Source organism: Astatotilapia calliptera, chromosome 2 (assembly GCF_900246225.1).
Source record: "Astatotilapia calliptera chromosome 2, fAstCal1.2, whole genome shotgun sequence".
In the NCBI taxonomy this organism is placed as follows: domain Eukaryota; kingdom Metazoa; phylum Chordata; class Actinopteri; order Cichliformes; family Cichlidae; genus Astatotilapia; species Astatotilapia calliptera.
The window spans coordinates 37,010,535-37,033,596 of record NC_039303.1 but is presented as its reverse complement, the minus strand read 5'-3'; the positions used below and the strand labels follow the sequence as shown (position 1 = coordinate 37,033,596).

Here is a 23,062-nt window from a genome sequence, read left to right as displayed (position 1 = left end):
AAAGGCTCTGGTCTGCGTGTGAGTAAGCAAAGCCCTGCCAGTGGCTTGGCATCCTTCTATGGTATAAATCTTCTCCCAAAGTGGCTGCTCTGACTGACCCTTTAACACAGCTGTAAATCAGACTGCTGGAGGCCTGACTTTGGGGCTGCTGATGGCTCCACCAGCCTAGCACCAACAGATCTGCCAGGAGGTCTTTATGACCCGACTGCCAGCTAACTTCCTGCTCCTAATTATTCTTTACGATCACTGAGTCCACTGGGCTCTGCTGTTCATCAGTCGCACATCCAGACAAGTCTTTGCATCGCAAAAGACCTCGTAGAATGGGTGGGCGGAGGGGCAAGGAGCTGCTTAATGCTATGCAATTATATGTCCAGGGTGATCTAAATATATGGCTTCACAACAAGTACAGCTAGAGCATCACCATAATGCATTTTACATCAAACAATCAATGTGACTGAAGCACAGTGTTTAACAAAAGTATCGTATTGTCTGTTTAGGAATTATAGTTACATAGATCCCTGTTTTAGAGGCTCAAAGGTAACTGGATCATTGAGTGAGTTTCATGGCCAGGTGAGGCCTGCTGGGTTTTTAGAGTTGGACTTGTATTTGTTAGCTATTCGTTGGAATTTTCAAATACATTTTCAAAGTGATGTTAAGGAAAGTCTGGGGCGCCATCATTAGACAGAAAAACAAAGTAAACATATTATTGAGATAGCAAAATCTTTAGCAATGGCCAGATCAACACTGGTACGTTCTTAAAAGTAAAAGGAGTGCACTGGCCATTTCAGCAATACCAGAAGACCTGAAAGAGGATGGACGACAACTAAAATATATGGTCATATGGTTGTTATAGCATCAGCATGTATGGCTACCACTGAAATTGGGTAACTTGGGTAACTAGTGTGATGATGTTACTGTTGGTAAACGTAGCAGGGTCAGTTGTGATCTGTGGTCAGCTTCTGCCAAATGCTCTCTGAGTTACTGGATTATTACAATTAACCAATGTTTACTTTGTCTTCTCTCTCTTTCATATCCATGCTGGCTCCCTCTACCCATGGCCTTGTTTTCTACTTGATCTGGTCTTCAGCACAGCAAAATATAATGTCCTCACCTTCCTCCCTCGATTCCTGTACTCGCAGTTCAGGAGGGCAGCCAATGCCTTTTTCCTCTTCATTGCACTCCTTCAGGTAAGATGTGTTTTTGTTGTTAATTACATCACCTCTCATCACTTTCCTTTCTTTCCACTGAACTTTTTTAATTCATTTTTTTTCATGTTTTTTTTAAGCGTACACCATGACCTAGACTCCATTTCTCTCGGTCACGTCTGTAATTTCATATGCACTCAGTCACACAAACATACATGCAGATGCAGTGCTTTATATAGATCCTGATCATGAATAATACATGTAATACTGTGTGTGTCTGCTTGAAAAGGAAAAGAGATTTATCCACGGGCTCGTCACAATAGGCCTCGTTCACTAATGTGGTCATGGAAATGTTCTTACAGGGGAACACAAAGTAAGTTCTTAGACGTTATTATCAGGTTCATGAAACCTGCTCAGCAGCATAGTAGTGAATCAGAATCGATAGGGCTGGTGCTAGCTGTCTGCATACGTCCGCGCTTCCATCGTTTTCCGCTATATTTAGAAATAATGAAGCTGAACAAAGCATTGCACCTATTATTTTTACAAACGGAAAAAACAGGAAAAATAGAAGAGGGGAAAAAGCAATGGTTTGATATGCTGATATGTTGATTAGAAAAATATGAATAAAAGATGAGCAGAAACACCAGGAGTGCCAGGTCTTTTAAGCTAAGAGTAACTCACTGCAGTTACTGGAGAAACATCAATAACTGGGATGTTGCCAAGAAATTTGAGTGTAAGTGATGTCCAGCAAAAATGCAAGCCTGCTTTTAATGAATGCAAAAGTGAGTATACACACACTGAGTAATGGCAACGTTTAATGTGGCAAACTGTTGCAACATTACCAGCTGGTCATTTTGATAACATTGTTCTGTTGTTACCCCGACCGCACACAGACTAATCTGCAGAACAATGTAAAATTAGTTTTACTGCCGTAACTATTACATTAAAACAAACAAGGAGACTGTTGGTATATTTGGTTATGAAATGAAGCTTTTTAGAATTCAAATGTGACCCTACTCTGCTGTGCTAAGCATTAAAACTGTGTGTGATCTCTGTGTTGTGTGTGAGTATTTCATTTCTTTTTTTCCCAATTGTGTTTTGTTACTGTTGTGTGTTTTCATACACCAGGAATTTGTGTGTGAAAGTTTCGTACGTTTTATTAGGTTCAAACAGATTTGTGTGTACACGCTTTGTGAATGGGGTGCAGCGATACTACAGGTTGGTGATGTTTTGGACTGGGCCTTGGGTGACTCTGCACTGTGCCGCTAGGAAGTGCAGGAACTGCGTTGTGCGTTGACTTACACACACAAGTAGTGAATGAGAGCCACACTGGAAAATGGGTCAGGGATGATATGCAAATCTTTAGCCATTAAATTTGTTTAAAGAAACGAGCTTGTCCTGGGAAGAGGGTTTCACTTTCTTTCTCATTATCAGCTGTGGTCATGTTTTGATTATTTCCCAACAGTAGCCACAGATCTCAGCATTGCTGGCACTGCTTTTGATTTAGCAGAACAAAGGATTTCTTGCCCAGAGAACTTTATAGTGGATTGCTGCATAAGACAACATTAATCCCTTTTGAGAACTTAAAGCCTCGACCGCCAATTATCGCTACATGATTCAAAGAAGCTGAAATCCATATCTCAGGTGTTCAGAGCTTACCAGGAAAGATATAAAAAAGTGGACCAAAGGAAAGCTCAATAGCACTCCTTTTCTGTCTTTGCTGATATTCATCCTGACAGACTATCTCTTGTTAATGAGAGCTCTAAGGATGGGAAAGGACTCATTCCAGTGACCTTGAAGTAGCTGCTTTGAACAGCAGCCAGTGCGAGTCTTCGTTACCTGCCCTGTCGATGCTGCGACCTTGAATAAAACATCCATGCAGATGAGAGAGACGAGAGATCTGTTTCATGCAAGTTTCCTTCTAGCGGTGTAACAGGGGCTGTCTCACGAGGCCCGGCTTGGCTCTAATTTTGCTGATGTTTGGCTGTTAATGTCGAAAGACTTGGGTAGCCAAAAGAATTAAACATTCAGGGGTAATGAGAGAATTATAAAGGTACTAAGAGAGTTGTTTGTGCTGGATGTGACCCAGAATTTGCATCTTTTTTTCTTTTGAGTGTGTTAAATAATAAGTCAAGCTAATAAAACATGAATTCTGATGCTAATGTTGATATCAATATCTGTTTTTCTGTAACATGCACATATCCAGTCTGAGAGAGTAACAAAAATGATCACAATTTATTTAATTGAAGTTGTGGTAGTTTAGGGCGACTCTTTTTCTCCTGTTGAGTCACCTAGCTGAGACGTGATAAGATAAGCTTTTATTTTCAGTTACTAAATTTGGCTATCACTGATCACTAAAGTTGAGATGAAATGGTTGCTGTGCCTTTCCTGGTTGGCAGTAATGCTTTTTGTCTTTCAGCGCCGTTCAAGAAAGTTCAGTTAAATAAAAAGTTTCTTCTTTTTCAACATTTAGCGAAACCACTATTTTTACAACGACTGCTAACTAATCGTGTTAAATAGTCATCATGTCATTACTGACCAAAATCCTTGTGACTTTTTTGATAGTCGAGCTTCAACTGAGTTTCTTCTTTTTGTGTCTCTTTTAGCAAATCCCAGATGTGTCTCCCACTGGTCGCTGGACCACTCTGGTGCCGCTACTATTTATCCTGGTGGTGGCTGCTGTCAAGGAGATCATTGAGGATCTGGTAAGACTGGCTTGGAATACTACACCGGCCTGGACCCAGTCCGGCCCACTGCATGGCTTTGGAAAATGTGGAAATGACAAAGATAAAGGGTGCAAAGTTTAGACTTTTAAGTCTAAAACCATGGGCTATCATACATATACACTCACTTTTTTTGCAGTAGGTCCACAATTTAAAAAGTCTGGTTTCCAATTAATGAGCTGGCAGTAGGTTTTTGGTAATTTGACCTATTTATTTCTTAAAGTGAAAGCCCGAAGAGCCATGCTTATGTGTTTCATTGATTTTGTGCAGCAGCGTTTCTTAATAAAGTCTAAAAACTGAGGTGTATTATTGAAATGGCTTAAATCACTACAGCTCCAAACGCATGGCTTTAGAATGGTATTCCACAAAGCAGTGACTCGGGTCACAGTCACAGTGGTTAACGTCCATTATTTGTATGCAGTCGTTGCTTGAGAGCCATCACCCACCCGGCCTAGAAAAGCATCATTAATGCAGGAATTAATAAATGCACATCAGCAAGACCCTGATTAAAAAAAATCATGCTGTCAGCAACTATCAAAAGGCAATCAACATACTTCTGAAGGCCAAATTTGCATTCGGTTTGAAGCAGCATGTGCAAATCAGGTATCATATGGAGCTCCCCATACAATCCAGACAGTACAGACAAAACTATAGTGTAGTGGGTTTTTTAAAAAATGTTGTATTATGCAGTTTGTGCACAGAATTTTAAAGCTTTTCTACATGCATGCCTTAATATATTGCACCACAAAAATGTGCTAACACAACCTATCAAAGTTCAGTTGCCTCAGTAAATGAAATTCATCGAGCAAAATCCAAATTAACCCTGGAGAACCCATGGGGTCAGAGCCGACCCCATGGGTTCTCCAGGGTTAAAATAGTCCAGTCCCCTTTGCAGGAGTTTGTGATCGTCTTTCGCTTTATGTCATCTGTTTTCTTTGAAGCATGAATCAGGCAGTGATGGTTATGTGACCACAGCAGGAAACACCCCAACATGTGTACACACACACGATTGGACATCTCCGTGCACACACACACACTCACTTCAGAGGTCACAGCTGTGCCTTCTGCACCCTGAGTACTCATTCAGTCAATTAACCTAGATACTGAATGCTCGTGTACAGAGGCAGCTAGTAGCAACAAAACAAAACAGCGGTCTGCCTAAAGCAAGCCGGAGCTGTTGAACAGATGCTTGATATGTATGTAGGAGGAAGATTGATTTGAATAGTTGCTTTTGTGTGGTTTAATCTTTTTCGAGTTGAAGTTGGAAGCTTCAGCGTTCGCGTACTGTGGTGTAGTAACGTGATGCGCGCAATTCCGAACAAAGTGAGAGAATGTTGCATTTTACTGTATTGCAGTGACCCTGCAATGCGATCCTCTGTGCAGGTCCCAGCGGAGTTTTCTCTATACTATTAGCTGCTATCTCATGCTGAGGGAAACCAGTGCAGCACTTTCTCTCCTGGCCTGTTGTGAAAAACATGGGAACAGAGTGGTGATGACTCCGTCTTTATCGCTGAAGGTCACCTGCGCACGCGTCTGCTCCCTGTGCTGCGCTGTCTCTCACAAGTTGACCTGACAGGGCAACATCGACCCCTGACTTCATGAATCATGCACTATGGACACACACTGCACAGCACGTACTTTACCTTGTTGCTGGCAGCCTCCTCTGCAGCAGCAGACTCGGGCTGTACTTCAGCTGGCTGAAAAATGGTAGAGAAACAGAAATATAATACCTTGATGTATTTAACAATAGTGTGTGGTGCAGTTTTACACAGCAGTGTAGTTTCCTATTGCTCTCATAGTCACCTAAAACAAGCAGCTGAAAGAGCAAAGACAATCTTGTTTCTGTCCTTGTGGTTAAACGTCCTTCGCTGCTACTTAATGTCTCATTAGGTCCATGTTGAAGCAGGTTAATCAAGGTAACACTGCAGTAGCTGCTTTTATCTTTCACTGCTTTCTGTATCTCCCCTCTGTGGCTGTGGTCTACAGAGACCTAATACTGCAGTAGTTACGCATAACCTCTGTGCGCTGCTTGCCTTCTACTGCACTATGATTATACACATCATCTAAATACCGTGCAGATCCTTTTTTTCGTGTCCACGGGGACACAAAGTGCAAAGGAGGCAAGGACAGTGGATTTGAGAAAAGGCAGTATAAGTTGTGAAGTAGCTACAAATACAGCTCAGCTCCTCCTACACGTCTCTGAATAGAAGAGGGTCTGTGCAGCCGGACCTAATAGTGTGTGGATGAATCAAATTAGCTGACAGCTCTCGCACAAGGGATGATGAATGAGCTTTCCAAAGGTCTCTACTAGTAATTCTTTTTTTCCTGGGCATAGTGAAGGTGGTGAAGGCCGCGTGACACAGCAGGCTTTTTAATGATACACTACAAGCATGTTGCAGGAATTTTAAAACGACGTTGTTTTAAATTGAACAAACGCACATATGGGAAGAACGAGGGGATATACACAATAGTCTTCGTAGGATGCTAAAAGCTAAAAGCCTTTCATTCCTGGTGACACGACTCACTTCACCTTTACTGTCAGTGTTTTAAAGTAGCTCAAATGACTCAAAAAAGTTAAATTAGCTTAAATGAGAAAAGACCTCCTCCTCTTGTAAACACGTTTTCCTTGTTAATTAAGTAAGACACAGGCTGCTTTTAGAGCTGCGTTTTAAAACAGTGTGATCATTTATATGAGATTGATGCAGAAACGCATTATTACTCACCGTGATGCTAGCTGACAAGCTGTCTGTTGGAATCAGCTGTTAAAGTCACAGCATGTTGCATGACTGTTCAGCCAACAAGAAGGGAAGTAATGCTGATGAGTTGAACTTTGATGTGGTCACAGGCAGTATGGTTTGTTTCGAACGAAGGGAGAAGCTACGTGAATGTGAAGCAGCTGATGGGTTTGTTTGTTTGTTTCACATCAGCTGATCTCTGAATTTTTAGGATCAATTCATTACTTTAAAAGATTCGAGAAATAGCTGGTTGTTGCATATCAGCAGCACAAAATGTATAGTTATTCATTTTAGAGTCAAACATCCACCTGCCAGCTGTGTGCATTTGTTATTAGTGCAGCAATTATACTTTAGGCCACTTTGGGTAAAACACTGCGTGACACAAGGGTTTGTACTGTAGTTCTAGTGTCTCTGCAGGAACTGTAAATAGCAGTCTCCTTCTCTCTTACTGTGATATGGACAGTGTCAGCTTCTTCAGTACATTTCTGTCAGCAAATTTTAGGGCGTTCACTTGTAATCCACGACTGTATGATTAAGATAACCTTTATTAGTCCCACACGTGGGAAATTTGTTAATTAGGGTTTGTTTTTGCATACGTGTAGATTACTAAGACATGATTTTCCCCAAGTGTTGTTCTCTGACTTCTTTCAGATCATTATTTTTAAATAGTATGTATCAGAGCATGTGTGTTGTTCTTTTTTCCTTACAGAAACGTCACAATGCTGACAGTGTTGTCAACAAAAAGGAATGTCAAGGTATTCAAAACTCTTTTCCTCTTGTAGACAACTTGACCCTTTATTTAGTGTCGTATAAACGGATTCATGTTGCCAGGAAGCAAGTATGTCTCAATGAGACCTAATAAGACTTACCACATCTCTCTCCTTACTCATCACAGTACTGAGGAATGGTGCCTGGGAGATCGTGCACTGGGAGAAGGTATGTTTCCACAGTGTGCCGTTATTAGTCACAATCCTCCAGTGTCATTTCAAATTCTTCATTCTGTTTTTAGCTGCGACTCGAACAACATTCTGTTGGTGGATGTGAAGTTACGGAAAACACGGCATTCATGCATTTGCAGAGGGATACTGAGATTAGCACAGTGTGCTGGATTTTTAAAAACAAAAACACATGTTAATAATCTCTGTATGCATGATGATGTTCGTGCAAAGTTTTGTTTTAGATCCACCCGTTAAGGAGGAGGTGAATACAGGCATATATAGAATTTCATTCAACCGGAGCATCGAGCCTGTCATCCATCCAGCAACTTTTCACAAGCTATTATGCTGTCGTCATTTACAGAAAGCTCACCCCCCCCAAAACTATCCTGCCTAAACTAATTAATCCAGCATTTCCATGTGGGCGGCCATTAGAAGGCAATGCTGGAGGACGGTGAGAATCCTTCATAATGAAACTTTTCTATTAATGTGGCTGGGGCCGTTCGGCAGACGGTGTGGAGAAAACACACCAGACAGTTTAATAAATGGTGATGCTGCTTCCTCCATTAAAAGCTCCAATCAGCATGTAGCGGTGCAACATTAGCCAAATCTCTCCTCGCTGCTGTCTGTGATATGAGACGTAATGCATTTTTTAATTTGTTGTTGAGAACTGAAATAACAACAGGATGTGAATGGTCTGTGTAAACATGTTGCTGTCCCAAATCGCAGATTCATAAGTGAACAACATTAGAAAAGAAATGTTAACATTAATTTGACACATCCACAGATGGATGAGTGGGTAAGTGCAACTGTTATTGTTGCAGAGACGACTGAACTACATCTCATACAGATGCATACAAACAGTCACCGCTGGAATAATCTCATACAGATGCAGTGGTGGCCCTTCCTGATTTCCTTTTTTTTTGTATGTGTGTATGTTTGTCACACTTAAATGTTTCAGATCCTGAAACAGATTTAAATATTAGACAAAGATAATCCAAGTAAACACAAAGTTCCTAAATGAAGGTTTTTATTATTAAGGGGAAAAAATCCAAATAATATGCAAAACACTAGGAAATCAGGAAGGGGGCAAACACGTTTTCACACCACTGTAGTTTGTGTTATGGGAGTTTTTGGATGTATGCAGTGTCACTGTATCTAATACAACATGTGATTCATGCAATAAATTATCAGCAGGGAGGAAATCTCAGTGCTACCCGTTGGTATGTAACTGTCCCTTTGCTTTACCCACACGAAAGATTCTCTAAAAAGCTATGTTTTGAATATTTAATGCTTTTAGCGTCTTCATCATGCATATTGTAAAAGCTGCTTCTGTGCCAAACTTCTTTTTTGGCGCCCAATCTTTCAGGGCAACTTGAATGAGGTCAAAATGATCAACTTGTCTTTGCTGTTTGTTTGCCAACAAAGTCATAATTTATAATGATGTGGATCTTCGTGGGTTTTAGGTTTATTTTTGTATGTTTTTATGTAATATTGTTTCTTCAAATGTCCTAAAATTTTAACCATAAAAGATATTAAATGATTTTTTTGATTGCTGGATGGAATCTTAGTTAACTGCTAAAAGTCTTTAAGCGTGTTTCACTGTAATGTAAGCTTGTTACCCTGACACCTGAATACAAGGCCAGCCTTCAAATTAAAGTAGTGTGATTAGCTAGCTAGACAGGTCCACACTGCAGGTTTATGATCACTCTACATGTAAAGGAAATGGATCCATGTGCTGTCTTCTTCACCAAACTTTCCATGCTGCTTTTTCAAATGCAGCATTTCCTGATAACTATGAAAACACAGCTTCCTTCTCAGATCAGTTCTTAGTTCTTGAATAGTTGTGAAGCTGTAAGCATATATTAATCTTTTTATTGCTAAGAATTTCTGAGCCTAGATAGCTTCCAGCCCTTATTTCCCTAAAGGGTCGCCTAACTGTGCCAAATCAAACATGCAAGCATGATCTGCGTTTCATGCAAGCCCGGGGGTATGACTAGGAAAACACTAGCTTGTGACCTCCTGAGGCCGAGTTTGTGTCTCCTCCCGGTGTCAAACTGGAGCTCCATGGTGTAGTGCTGACCACGACACCATGGAGCCACTGAGGATCTGGCTTAGACACACACAATCTGTTTTTTGCATCACAGAGTCACTTGCTGTAAAGTGTGCAGGTCTCAGTAGTATTTGAAATGTAAAATTGTTGCTTTGTTTTCCGGTGAATGTTTTGGTGCTCCTGTTTGGCTCTAATGGAATGAGGACTCCAGCTGTTTCTCCACTGTGTTTTATTCTAGGGCTTTAATGTGCTTACAGTCTACTCTTTCAAGCTGTGAAGTTTTTGCACCTAATGTTGAGCTCATGTTTTCTTTTACGCTGTTTTATTGGCGTCCCACAGCATAATCAGTTTCTTTTCACAGGTTGAAGTGGGCGATATTATTAAAGTCAATGGCAGTGATTTCGTTCCTGCGGATGCTGTCATTTTATCATCCAGGTATACGAGCCTGCCAGACTGTGGGGAACTTCTCTCTCTTTCTTCTTCTTGCTCTATCTCCGCTCTGCCTAAGGAAGTGATGGTTAGATAATTTACTGAATCCACATTGTCAAAATGCTTTTGAAGGTATGTAAAAGATGCTAAATATGATCAAATGCTCTGCAGTCTGGCAGGATAACCATCATTTGCTTAGGTGGGGTAATGGTAATGTGACTTTTGATTAGATTTGATCAATCATGAGGCTACCCACCTCCTTCACCTTTTCAAAAACCATTTGGACCTGCTGTGAATAGAACTTCTGAGTGTTTTTCTACCCTCTTAAAATCTATTGAATATTGTTCCGAAGTTCTTCTTAAAAAGATAAGGAAGTCTCATTTGTGTTAAAACATGTCCTCTGGTGGGACAGCATCCAAGTGCTGCCAGCTGTTTTGCTGTTTCTAAATGGTTTGCCGAAAAGGGGAACAGAACCTCTGACCACACAGGACTGATGGTTGTGCTCTTCTCATCTACCAAAAACTGAAACCGTTGTCTCTCTCCCCTTATGTGTTTGCTGTTTGTCTCTTTATTTATTTTTTTCCTTTCCATTTCTACTTTTCGATCCTCATCCTCTCTTACCCTCCCCTCCCCTCCTGTGTGAACAACTGCCACACTTTCTCTCTCTCGCCCCCTGCTGGTGCGTGGTTGGTAATATCAGGTGGCTGTTGGGGAAGTAATCAGAGCGGCAAATGGGGATCACCTCCCGGCTGACCTCGTCATTCTGTCATCCAGGTCAGGAAACAAGCAACACTGAGAACAAAACAGCAGTGGGAGAGATAGGGGCTGTGTGTACGGACCGGAATGAGAGATCCTCCTGAAACAGTGAGATAGATTTTATTTTCCAAACTCGTGGAAGGACGAGGCCTGCAATCATGCTGGCAACAACCAGATATTTAAGCGCCTCGGTCAAAGAGCACCACGCTTTGAAGTTTAGCAGCCATGGCATTGGCAGTTATTGTGTTACAATTTATGTTACAGTTATGTGACACGTTTAAATGTTTGGCTGAAACTTCTAACAGTGCTCAGAGTGAATGAAGCATCTAGACATAAAGGATCATGTTTTCCTTTTTGTAGATTCTTTCTTTGGGTCTTGAATATGTTATCCTTGCATGGCTTGTAAGGCACCCTGAATGCAGCAGTTTGTTTTAATGTTGCAGGTTGCATGCAGTCGCATTCCAAGATGAAATCATCTCGGATTCATAGTTTTGTCAACCTTGCATGTTCCGTACCGAAGCGGTAGTTTGCACAGAGTCTTACTCTAGAAGTCACTTCCTGACAATTGCAATAGACTTTTGCTCATTTCCATGAAACAAAACTTATTTGATGGCTAAAACAGCTGACCAGTTGAGTAAAGCGTCACTGTCTTAAGTGTAAATACATTGGTAATTTAAGACAGTAGCTAACTGGCGACCCAGCTCACCTTAACAACTGGCATGCTCCAACGCTGTCCCTGTGCCCAGAGTCTGTCAGAGTCTGTATGTCTGCTTTGTTCGTTGTGCTGGGTATGCTTGCTCGCTCAGATCGCCCCACTCTGATGTGTTTTCTCTCTTTTTACTCTTGTCCCTTTGCAATGTACTTTCACTTTTCTTGAAAGACAGTTAAGCTTAGTGGCAGCACCAAACAAAGATGTTGTCTCTCCTAAGAGTGTTACTGTACGATTAAATGGCTAACTTCACTAAAACATTGATATAGTTCCCGAGTTGCCTCTACAGCAGGGGTGTCAAACTCAAACACACAGTGGGCCAAAATTCAAAACTGGAACAAAGTCGCGGGCTAACGTTAATATTTATTGAAATATATTTATTCCTCCAGATATGAGAATGAATCTTTTCTTATGGACTCAAACACGTTTTGCTGAAAAACTGAATATGGAACAAGCAAAGCTTAATACTAAACAATATATATATATATATTAGCTGTGTAATACCAGTAGGCCAGCTCTGATAGTAATTTGGTATGGCTTTGCGGGCCAAATGTAATTAGGCTGCGGGCCAAATTTGGCCCGCGGGCCAGAGTTTGACACCTATGCTCTATAGCATCTTTGTTTGCAGTGCTTTAATCTTCTGCTGCTATTCTGTGATAGCCATTTTCTATCTCATACTTACTTTATTGTCTAATAGTTACTAAATAATCAGTACTATTTTGCATATTGATTTTAATATATAGTTATAATCATATAAAACAAGAGCAGGTTGAATATAGTGTAATATATGGTTGAATTTAGAGTTTTACTCTTATATTCTCGTACCACAAATGTCTAAACCCTCTCCCCCCACAACAGTGAACCACAGGGTATGTGCTACATTGAAACATCTAACCTGGATGGAGAAACAAACCTCAAAATCAGACAGGTGACTATCTCCTTATTAGTCTTTCTTAAGTTCTCATTGTATGCAGTGTGTTTTAATGCTGCTGTAACTACACCAACAGGGACTCCAAGTGACTGCAGACATAAAAGAAATTGACAGCCTGATGCGTCTGTCCGGGCGGATGGAGTGCGAAAGCCCAAACCGACATCTGTATGAGTTTGTTGGGAACATCCGCTTGGATGGACACAGGTGGGCTCAGATGCAGAGCTCTGTGACTGGCTCGCTGCTCCTCTCACTAACTTAATAGTCCATTAGCTAGGAACAGAGCCAGAATAATTATGAGGTTTCAGGGCATCTTTTATCTTTCTGCTGAATAAATGAAAGACGTTGTTGCAGTGATATTTAATTATGAATCTGTTTCCATTGTAGAGAAAATGCATTGGATGGATGCTTTTAGGATAGCTAGGATAACATATCTTCATTCTGGGAGTCTGTTCCAATAAAGCTCTTTTTACATGAATATTATTAGTGGAAATCAAGGGTTTTCCTGTTGATGGGAATTGTTTTGAAACAAAGATAAGCCATGTCATTTTCAAATGATGATTTCATTCTTTGTCTTATGCTAAAATGTGTTTGATGATCTGAAAGATGTAAATGTGACAAATATGCAGAAAAAAACAAGAAAGTGGAAAATGCTTGTGCACAGCACCGTACATTTCAGTTATTGAGTACGCTTATTGTTTGCATGGTCTGAAAGGGTCATATGAATTCACTAGTTGTATGTAAAAGCAACAATTATTGACTGAGGGTGAGATAGGGTGAGATATTTAAACAGCAAAATGTCAGCCGTGCTTCTCAATACAGCACGGTACCACTGGGTCCAGACCAGATCTTACTGAGAGGAGCCCAGCTGAGGAACACACAATGGATCCACGGCGTGGTAGTCTACACAGGACATGACACAAAGCTCATGCAGGTGAAGCACATTTGTGGATTATTTGTGTAGAAATAGTAAAACAATCACTGTTGTGAGCAGAAGTGACGTATTTATACATGTTACAGGGCCAAAGCTGTTAAACTGACTGATTAATTAATATATGCTGTACAAACTGTATGCCAGGCTGCTTCTACTGGTGCTTCTCAAGCGTTAGTACTCACATGCTCATAAGTGGTTTGTCATTATGACTCAGATCATGTTTTTTGGGTTTCATATTGTCATCAACAACAGAGAAACACTATTGTTTGTTCTACTTCTGGTTTTTTTACCACATCTCTTTTTTCACGTTTTACCCAGAATTCCACGCGGCCTCCTCTGAAGCTGTCCAACGTGGAGCGTATCACCAACTTTCAGATCCTTGTGCTGTTTGGATGCCTGCTGGCCATCTCTCTGGTCTGCTCCATTGGCCAAACCATTTGGAAGGGCCAGTATGGCAACGATGCTTGGTACATGGATCTCAACTGTAAGAGTCCCGACAGCCTACGCTGCACATCTAATTCCACATATTTTGTCTCACTTGTTCATATCAGCTTATTTCTTTGTCATTTTAAGTTCCTAAATGCTGGTATGTGTCGTGGCGTTTTTGTGTTGCCTCAGTTTAAAACTGTGTTTCGCTTTACAAGTGAAATATGTGGCAATGTGGGAATAAGAGAATTCCCTGTTAATGAGAAAAGTCGTGACGTGCATAAATGTGTCGTGAATGAGTGTGATTGGGAAAAAATGGTTGAATATCACTGCGCTGCTGTACTTTTTTGTTCCTTTCTAATGTTCTGTTTGATTTTGTTGTTTTCTTTGTTGTCGTTTTTTTAACAGCTCCAGGTAACAACCATTTAAAAGCCTTGGCCATCCGTGAATGACCCTCCCTTACTAATCCCTTACTGAAGCTCTGCCTTTGCTAAGCAAATGAAGCCCCCTACCCTCGCCCCCTATATGGTTGCCCTACTTTGTACGGGCCCATGCCATGGACAAGCACATACCAGGGATCCAACGATAGGTTTTCCCCTCCAGCTCTCTTATACCTTCGTCTAGTTTTTTTTCCTTTGTCTTTTTTTCAGTGCCTGATTAAAAACAGTGTCTCACTTTTCTTTCATTTTTTGTGTCACGTTAAACGCTTTGCAGCTCCCAAGCTTCAGACTATCATTTGTTCCCACCTCATTTTTCACCAGAAATAAAGAGCAGCATTTACTTTGACTGCGAGGGAGATGAGGTTGTGTTCGGGAAGCTTCTCGTGGCAGGAGGCTTATACGTGTTTATTGCCTGAACACAACATGTGGTGCAGCCCAAGGGACGAGAACTGACATTTTCTAAATGCTTCTGCAGCGATCTTTCCTTGTGTGGATTTTTCAAAGAATAGATAGAGTGGGGAGGGATAGAAGTGAAAAGCTGCTCAGTTTTTACTTCTGTTCTCAAACCATAATAGAAGATGGCTCAATTTTAATGTTGACATTACAGACGTTATTGCAGTTCAGAATTTGTGCTGCTCAGTTCCTTAACGCGGCAGCTGCTGCAATGAAGCTCTGAACCTGGTCTGCAAAGTGATTATCGTGACCCTCTGGCCATTACTCTGTACCCTGATAGGCCTGTGTAGGAGAGGTTGTGCCCTGGTCAGTTCAAGCTTACATTATGACTTACACTGACCCTTTTGATGAGGTGTTCCATTGGCTTTCATTGGTTTTCTCAGGGTTTTGTCCTCAGTGGCATTAAAACCCACTCTTAAAAGATTCCATATCAAAGTGTCGAGGGGAGTGTAAATTATAAGGCAAGCATCCATCTTGAGACTGATTTGATTTCCATAAGGAGTTGTTGAGGCTCTGTCCAGTGCATATTATCCAACCTGTGGTAAAAGAGAGAGGTGGGGAAACTGCCACGTCGTAAACATGCAATTTCACCACGCTGCCTTGTTGTCTTAAATTATTGTAACTTCACCCACTCAACAGCATTACAAGAGTAAATGCAAAGATCCCGACACACATCACAAACAGAAAGCTGTGATTGTGCATGTTGTTTAACTAATACAAGTTTTCAGATCCAGAATGTATGGTTACTGATTCTTACACTCTTTCTGGAGGTAGTCATGCTGACTGTTCTTCCAAATGTTGCAATGCTAACTGACACTTTGTCACTTCTGCTTGCAGCATGATGAGGGGGAAAGGCTTTCTTGCTCTTGCATAGACACACCATTTAAAACAACGTAATTAGAATGATGCAACCAAACAGTTTACAGTGAACTTTGTGCCAGTTTCTTCACTTCAGCTGGTTAGAACATATTACTTTCACATACAAGTGACATCAGATTGGTTTGTGACCTATGCATGTCCTGTTTGCTAAGGTTTTAATGCTGCTCTGCTGGTCCGATCCAGTGTCACTCTGTTGTTCGATAGCAGCATTTCTGCGTGACATAATAAGACGACTACTGAAGTGAGGTGATGGTCATTAACACCCAAACTATTGTGCTGGCATAATCCACCCACTCTTTTCCACTCCTTCTTGGTTGAGAATGTGCTATGGACTGAATCTCCCTCCTTTGTCTTGAGAGCATCTGTTTGTCCCCCCCCCCACTTCTGAAAACATTTTCCCACCTACATGTGTTGTTGTAGCAATAGCTTCCATTCTGCCACTGCCACTCTTTGTGCCATTCAGTTTTTTTGTTTTGTTTTGGAATCGTTCTTTCATGGGGAAGGGCTCGCCCCTCTCAACCGCAATGCTAAGATCAAGGCTTGGGTTTAGGAAGGTAACATTTGCACCTCCTGCAAGCTGAGGAAAGGTAAATCACATCCCTCCTGTTTTCATATTTGGTGTCAATGGGATTACATGTTGATCATTGCCAATTGTTCGGGGCTCTCGGGGGAACCGGCATCATTTTGCATAGTGCTTTGTGGAATCATTGCCTGGATCATGCTGGATGCCAAGGCTGCTGCTGCTGCGACACTAATGACATTTGAGATATTTCAGTCCCTGTTCGCTACTTTCAATCTTTGGGACATTAAATTGGATTGCTAATCGGTTGAGTTGTAAGAGGATGAGGTTGGGTGGAAGAAATAGTTAATTCCAGCTAATGGACGATATTAACCCAAAACATTCTCCAGATTGGGATAATGTTGATCATTGGCTGGAAGTAGCTTTGGGCATATTGATTTAACTAACAGATAATAATGAACCAACACTGATGAGTCTTCTGTGTATTACTTCTTTTTTTTTTTGTCTAAAACTCTTCCCCTTGTAGATGGTGGGGCAGCTAACTTTGGCCTTAACTTCCTCACCTTCATCATCCTGTTCAACAACCTCATCCCCATCAGTCTTCTGGTCACGCTGGAGGTCATCAAGTTCACCCAAGCCTTTTTTATCAACTGGGTGAGTTCAAGTCCAGATAGATGTGCTGTTTTTCAGACAGTGTTTCTGCATAGGCAGTTACCTGCAATTCAACTTTCACTACTTAATCTTGGATCAGATTGCTGCGTCTTTTGTAAAAGGGAATATTGGAGCGATGAACGCTGACAAATCATGAGGAGTTTTCTTCACAGCAACTCTTAGCAGTGTTGATGTCGTTTAGTGACTCTCATCAGCATTCTTTCTGGAAAAACTACAAGAAGCATCAAATAAAAGATTAACATAGCAGCCGGCGAGTACGTGCCAGACTTTTCCTTTATAGCTGGTAGAAACCAAAAAGAGCTAAAAGAGAATGAAGTCTGTCAGGTCAGCACATGACTCCAGATGAATGTTGATGTTGCTGTGCATCGATTTGTTAGGAAGACAACTGTTGAAGTCTTTTCCTCTATGTCTGCTATATAAGGTGATGTGACTGTTTCAGCTTGACAAGAAGCTGAAGGTGGTAACATGGGGTCATCAAAATAATTTTAAACACCATTACTATATTTACATCTGCACATAGCACTGCAAAGGGAAAACACATCTAAAAGTCGATGTTAACCGTTTGGTTTAGCATCATGAGTGTCTGTAGTAAGTAGGTCAACTTCACTGAATGTCTTGACTGAGGCATCCATGTTTCCTTTATTTTGGAAAAGTTATTTTGAGCAACTTTTAAGTTTAAATGAAACCCTAGCGAGTAAATTTTAGTAACATTTAGGACACTTCTGTTGGTTTCCCTTTGGTTCAGTCTCCGGGGAAACTTGACTGTCAGGCTTGAAGTAAAGCACCAGTTTTTGGGAGACTTTGTTCATATTTTCTAAATTGATGTGAAGATTGTTAAGCAAACATGTTGTTTGTTCAGTAACGTTACATTTTAAGTTCTTCCATGATTGTTTTCAGGACACTGATATGCTATATGAGCCCACAAACACACCTGCCATGGCCCGCACCTCCAATCTGAATGAAGAATTAGGCCAGGTATATATATATATATTTTATATTGTGCACTTATTTGAAAGAGATTTCTTTTAAAGTGTTCTGTTTCTCTTTCCTTTCAGGTGAAGTACATTTTCTCAGACAAGACAGGAACTCTCACCTGCAACGTGATGCAGTTCAAGAAATGCACTATTGCCGGTGTGGCTTATGGGTATGTTGAGCTTTCCTCCCTGTTTTTCCATTTTCCCTCCCTTCGTCCTCATATCCTCTGGCCTTCATTAAGTGCCGAGTGTGCATCATAGTGCATCTGGCGTTTCATTCTCCCTCCCTACCTTCTCATTAGCAGGTACATCAGTGCTCCTCTCGACATAAACTAAAAATAAAAAGTGGGCAGGCATTTGCAAGCAAAGGCACTTTACACTCTCCGCTGCGGGTGTTTGTTCGTTGTTTGTCATGTTGGAGATGTTTGTGAAGGCTGGCTATGCCTCTTTGTACTTTCCGAGTGTGGTGCGAGCTCGATGTTGTTTTGATATAACTTGGTAACTCACAGTATCGGATTATAAACACAGGGTTTTAACCAAAATGAATTTATTTTTCCTCCACTCCTGTAGCTTACAAATTCTTTTAGCTAGAGTTCAACATTAAACATTAAATCACTCCTAAATGCCTTTTTCCTCCTGCTCATTTCATTTTCATGCATAGATAATGAGCCTCAGTGTTCACAGAATCAAAGAAAGTGCAGGCGTGACAGTACATGTTTAATCCCATTAGGATTCAATTAAAAGCGTGATTGATGAAGTGCAAGCTGAGGACAAAAGAGTATTTTATTTGGAGTTCTCTGTACTCTCATTAGGCTGTGATTGTGAGTCCAGTGGGAGCACTGACAGTTTGTCACTGTCGATCCCTGGGTCAGCAGCGTAAAGCCCGTTTAAGTGTTGCACGTGCTGGTGATGTGAAGCCTCCGAATCATTGCTGATATTTGTGTCGTAACCATTGCTGGTGTGGATTAAAGGTTTGTATGATGTTCTTGGTATGTAATGTTTTTTTGTTTCATGGTTATATTGGTGGTTAAACTTGCTGGTCATCAGAGACTTGCACTCACTCCTCCTTTAAAAGGCTCGAGATTTTTCTTTGATTCTCTGAAAGACGCACTCCCTGTTACGCAACTGATAAATATGGATGAGAGTTTCATAGCAGGAGGGAAGACAACCAGTTCGAATAAGTCGAGAATTTTCAAGATGCCATCGTTTGGACATTGCTTCCCCATCTTTTTTTTCTTACGCGTTTCCAAAATTAGACGGCTCAGAAACGGTTGACTCTAAAAGTTCACTCTTCTGGATTCATTGTCCAACATACTACAACAATGTCAGCTGTACTACTACGTTCTAGCTCTGCCCAAGCCAATTCATTTAATTTACAAAGTCAAAAAAATAACTTTTTATCTCACATTTATTTTTCTTTTCAAAGATGATTGTGTCAGCAAGTTTGTGCTGGGAGGTTTTGATTTGTTCTTTTAAATGTGTCCATAAGACTTGAGTCATTGTTACCAGTCACCATTTTAGAGGCCAGATCAAACAGGTTGGTGTGTGCTGTAGTAAAAAAACTTATTTAATGAAGGACTTTAGTCATACAGAGCAGTATTACTGAGCAATATTTAATAATATAAACACCCAACACGGGCCAATAGTAAAAGAGCGTGGCATACTTGAGTCTGTTTTGGATATTGTTATATAATATGAATAACTGGAACTTGCTCCTTTCCTGTTATAGATGCTTTCAACTGTCTGTTAATCATGAAATATGGATGAAGTAGTTCAGAGGCAGCTCTTGCTTAATTAAACTTTAAATTCTCAAATTAACATACTTGCATCCTTTTTTAACCTTTATTTTAATTTCAGAAGAACAGCTTTTAAATATCAAGCAGTAAGTAATAACATATTGTGCAAAAGGGATAATACGAGTAAAGCAAAGATAAAATGAGGCATGTTTTTGTTCAAATGAATGAACAAGCATGTGTATAGATCTTAGTTTGTAGCGTGACTTGTAATTTAGTGCCAGAACACGCACACAAAGCCCCCCCGACGCTGCCGCCCGCATGTGTTCCTCTACACAAATTAAGTGCTGCTGTAATTAATAAAGACATCCCCAAGGGTGTAGACATTAATTAATTCCACTGGATTGGAGTCCCAATCTGAGGGAGGCTCCCAGAATCCTCCTGGCTTTTTATTTAAGGCTAGAGTGAAAGCACAATTATGTAAAGATGTGCTCAAATGACAGAACTCTTCTTTATTTTATTTAAAAGTGTCTTAACGAAGCATAGAAGCATATAGTAGAGGATATGTGGTTGTAAGTCTTATACAAACGTATTGTTGATTCAAATAGTCCCATTGTTTCATTGTTGTAGGTAAAAGAGTGAAGCTTGGCTGTATGAGTTTGGATCTAATGGAATAATGCTGGAATGCTCTTTGGCCACATTCAGTTTGTAATGTTCTACTACGTTCATTGGTGACCTTGAAAATATGCACCGAACTGTGGTAGCCTGCTGACAGCTGCTACAATTATAAAATGATTTCTATTCATTTCTATTTTTACTACTTTGTCTTTCTTGGATTGTTTTCTCCTTTGATTTTGTTGACTTCTCTTTAGACATTTGAGTAAAATGTCTCCACTGTAACACCTTTTAATGATCTTATTTTGTAGTTGTTCAGTTTTTACGTACACTCAGTTTTTTTGTTATCAACCTTACAACATCTACTGGGTGAATCCAGCACTTTATTTAGTTAGAATCAACCATACAGCTTACTGATGTCATATATACCAGTCACTCTAGCAAGTGTTACAAACTAAATCGAGTAATGAAGAAGGGGAGACTACCTCTGAATTCTTCACGTTCAGTTGAAGCTTTGACACAAGTAGGCCTCCAAACAAGACAATGATCCCCAAAACACATCATTAATCATTATGGGATGGACACATGAGGCTAACAATAAGCTTCTGGACTTGCCTTACCAAAGCCCCAAACTCAAACTTATTAAAAATCTTCGGTTTGGCTTTAAAAGCTGTTTTTGTGCCAGGATGCCAACCAATTTAAACGAACTACCAATTCTGCCCAGAAGACCAAAATTGTGCCAGAAGCAACTTCATTAAGCAACATTTAACCAAATACGAGTGGGGTTGTGTGTATACTTTTGTCCCTGTGCAGACTGGAGAAAATCCAAAACAAACTTGTGCAGCCAGTTCTTGGTTTTACAGTAATTCCACCCTTGACAAATAACAGTACAAAGAAATCTAAAAACCCCAAATTACCATGACATTCACTTCTGACCACAACCGCATATAAAATGAAAATAATAGGGGAAGAACGGTCCGTCAAATCATGCACAATTTGAATAGATATACAAAAGCATGGTACTGAAAGCTGTCTCCTTTTTGTTTACTTTTGCTTCTTAATGATCACAGCTAAAATAACACCTGTAATGTACGGAAATAACAATTTTCATTTTCCACATTTACTAAGGTAAATGATTACTAGTGGAAAAAAGCACAGTTGGGCTTCTTTCCAAAGTATTTTCTTTAATTAATTGTTGCAAAAAATCAAAGAAGGATGGGTTTTGTAATTGGACGGGTTCTCATATAGTGCTTTTCTACCCTTTTTGGGCGGTCAGTATGAATTCATTGCCTCACTGACCCATTCACATAAGCACTTTTCTCTCAATGCATCGGGGTGCATCTTGGGGTTCAGAGTGTTGCCCATGGATATTCAGGCATGCAGGCTGGAAACATTCAGGGATCAACACATCAAACTTCTCATTAGCTGATGGCTTGCACTACAGCAACCCCAAAAAAGAAGAAAACTTGGAGTTTTAGCATGTTGCCAGACTGTTTCTTGAGAACAAAGAGACGATGTATAATGTAAAGATATATCATTAAGTTACCCGTGAACATTGCTGGAATAGGTGTTTCTGTGTTTCCGGTCTTAAATGGCTAAGATATGTGACTGCTGGTTGTATGTAGTTCCTGGTAAAAAGTGTCAAGTATGAATATTTTGCACAACTGTAAAAAAATCTGGAAACAAATAAGTGATTAGAGGACACGCTATAATCAACGCTATCATCCTAACCACAGAACCTTAGCTAAGCTGCCACGCTCCAACTCCTCCTAAACGATCCCATTTTAACAAAAATCCTTGCGCCTGCACTTACCAACAGCATGTTCACGTAATGCTTTGTCAACAAGATGCTTTTTGTTCTCACTTTCGCTCCAACAGTCACGTCCCTGAGGCTGAGGAGGGTAGTTTTGCAGAGGACGACTGGTAAGACGATGGGTGTGAAATGGTGGTTGTTTTTATTCGCTCCCTGCTTTTGTGATGTATTAGTGCTGCCTTGCCTTGTGGAAATGGTGACTTTGAACACAATACCTCAGTGTGTGTTTGTTTTGTTGTTTTCTCTGTCCGTTCAGTAATTATGGGACGTGCTGTATGTGACTGTGGCTCCCGAATCAAAATATGTATCTGCTGTCGTAAATGTGCAGCTTCAAACATAGTAGCAGTCGTAGTATTTATAATGAACTGTATGAGTATTTCAGAATTGTGGCTTTCTCACAGGCAAGTTTAGAAAAGCAGGTTGATAGACAAAGCCTTCCAGCGTTTACCGTGTGCTGTGTGGAGGCTGAAGCTGTGCACCATATTCTCCTTTTCCCCAGTTGACATCAAACTTTTCAGCTGGAAGCGACACACCCACTTATTCTCTCTCTTTCTCACACTCACACACACACACACACACACACACACACACACACACACACACACACACACACACACACACACACACACACACACACGCACAGCTCTGCTTCTGAGATCCATCTGCTCTAGAGTTGAGCTCTGCAGTAACAGCATGGGCGTGTCTCATCCATTTTGCATGGGGGATTGGAGCCTGTTTGTTAATAGCTATTATGCCAAAATATTGAGTCTTGCTACTTTACATCATGTTGCAGCTTCAGTGAAAGCATGTCTCATTATATTGTTATGTTTCCCCTCACTAAAGAGACTCTTTATTATTATGTGCTGCTAGATTAGAGAAACAAGGATTCCGACGCCTCTGATGCACCTCAAGCTTTATTATTTCATCCTCCTGACGGTAACGGGTCAGCTCGATGTGCCGCAGGTTTGATCTGGAACTGGTCCCTGGTTATTGACTGCGAATAGCCAGCACCCTTGTTCCCATAGTGACAGGATCTCTGTGTGCTGGCAGATAATCAATAGCTGACTGTCCCGCTCACCCGGCCTTGTGCCTCGCAAATTTCATCAAGACAATCGACATTGCGAGATATACTATAGAGAAAGGTTGCGGCTTTCTTACCTATATAGGCTTAAAAATAATAATAATGGCAC

At 40.7% G+C, this 23,062-nt stretch overlaps 1 protein-coding gene across 8 annotated transcripts in view; it reads left to right on the top strand.

The window, feature by feature from the left end:
* Positions 1-23,062, top strand: part of atp8a1 (ATPase phospholipid transporting 8A1) — a 108,401-nt gene that overhangs the window by 29,524 nt on the left and 55,815 nt on the right. For 3 of the 8 annotated variants that reach the window (XM_026146588.1, XM_026146635.1, XM_026146654.1), the window contains exons 3-16: positions 1,088-1,187; positions 3,752-3,850; positions 7,313-7,358; positions 7,499-7,539; positions 10,721-10,794; positions 12,344-12,413; positions 12,493-12,620; positions 13,236-13,347; positions 13,666-13,831; positions 14,182-14,187; positions 16,592-16,719; positions 17,635-17,712; positions 17,793-17,881; positions 21,938-21,982. In XM_026146588.1, coding sequence (XP_026002373.1) covers positions 1,088-1,187; positions 3,752-3,850; positions 7,313-7,358; positions 7,499-7,539; positions 10,721-10,794; positions 12,344-12,413; positions 12,493-12,620; positions 13,236-13,347; positions 13,666-13,831; positions 14,182-14,187; positions 16,592-16,719; positions 17,635-17,712; positions 17,793-17,881; positions 21,938-21,982 — 1,182 coding nt within the window. Of the gene's footprint in view, positions 1-1,087; positions 1,188-3,751; positions 3,851-7,312; positions 7,359-7,498; positions 7,540-9,952; positions 10,027-10,720; positions 10,795-12,343; positions 12,414-12,492; positions 12,621-13,235; positions 13,348-13,665; positions 13,832-14,181; positions 14,188-16,591; positions 16,720-17,634; positions 17,713-17,792; positions 17,882-21,937; positions 21,983-23,062 lie in introns of all 8 variants that reach the window. The other 5 variants (XM_026146599.1, XM_026146616.1, XM_026146608.1 and 2 more) reach the window with 5 other exon arrangements.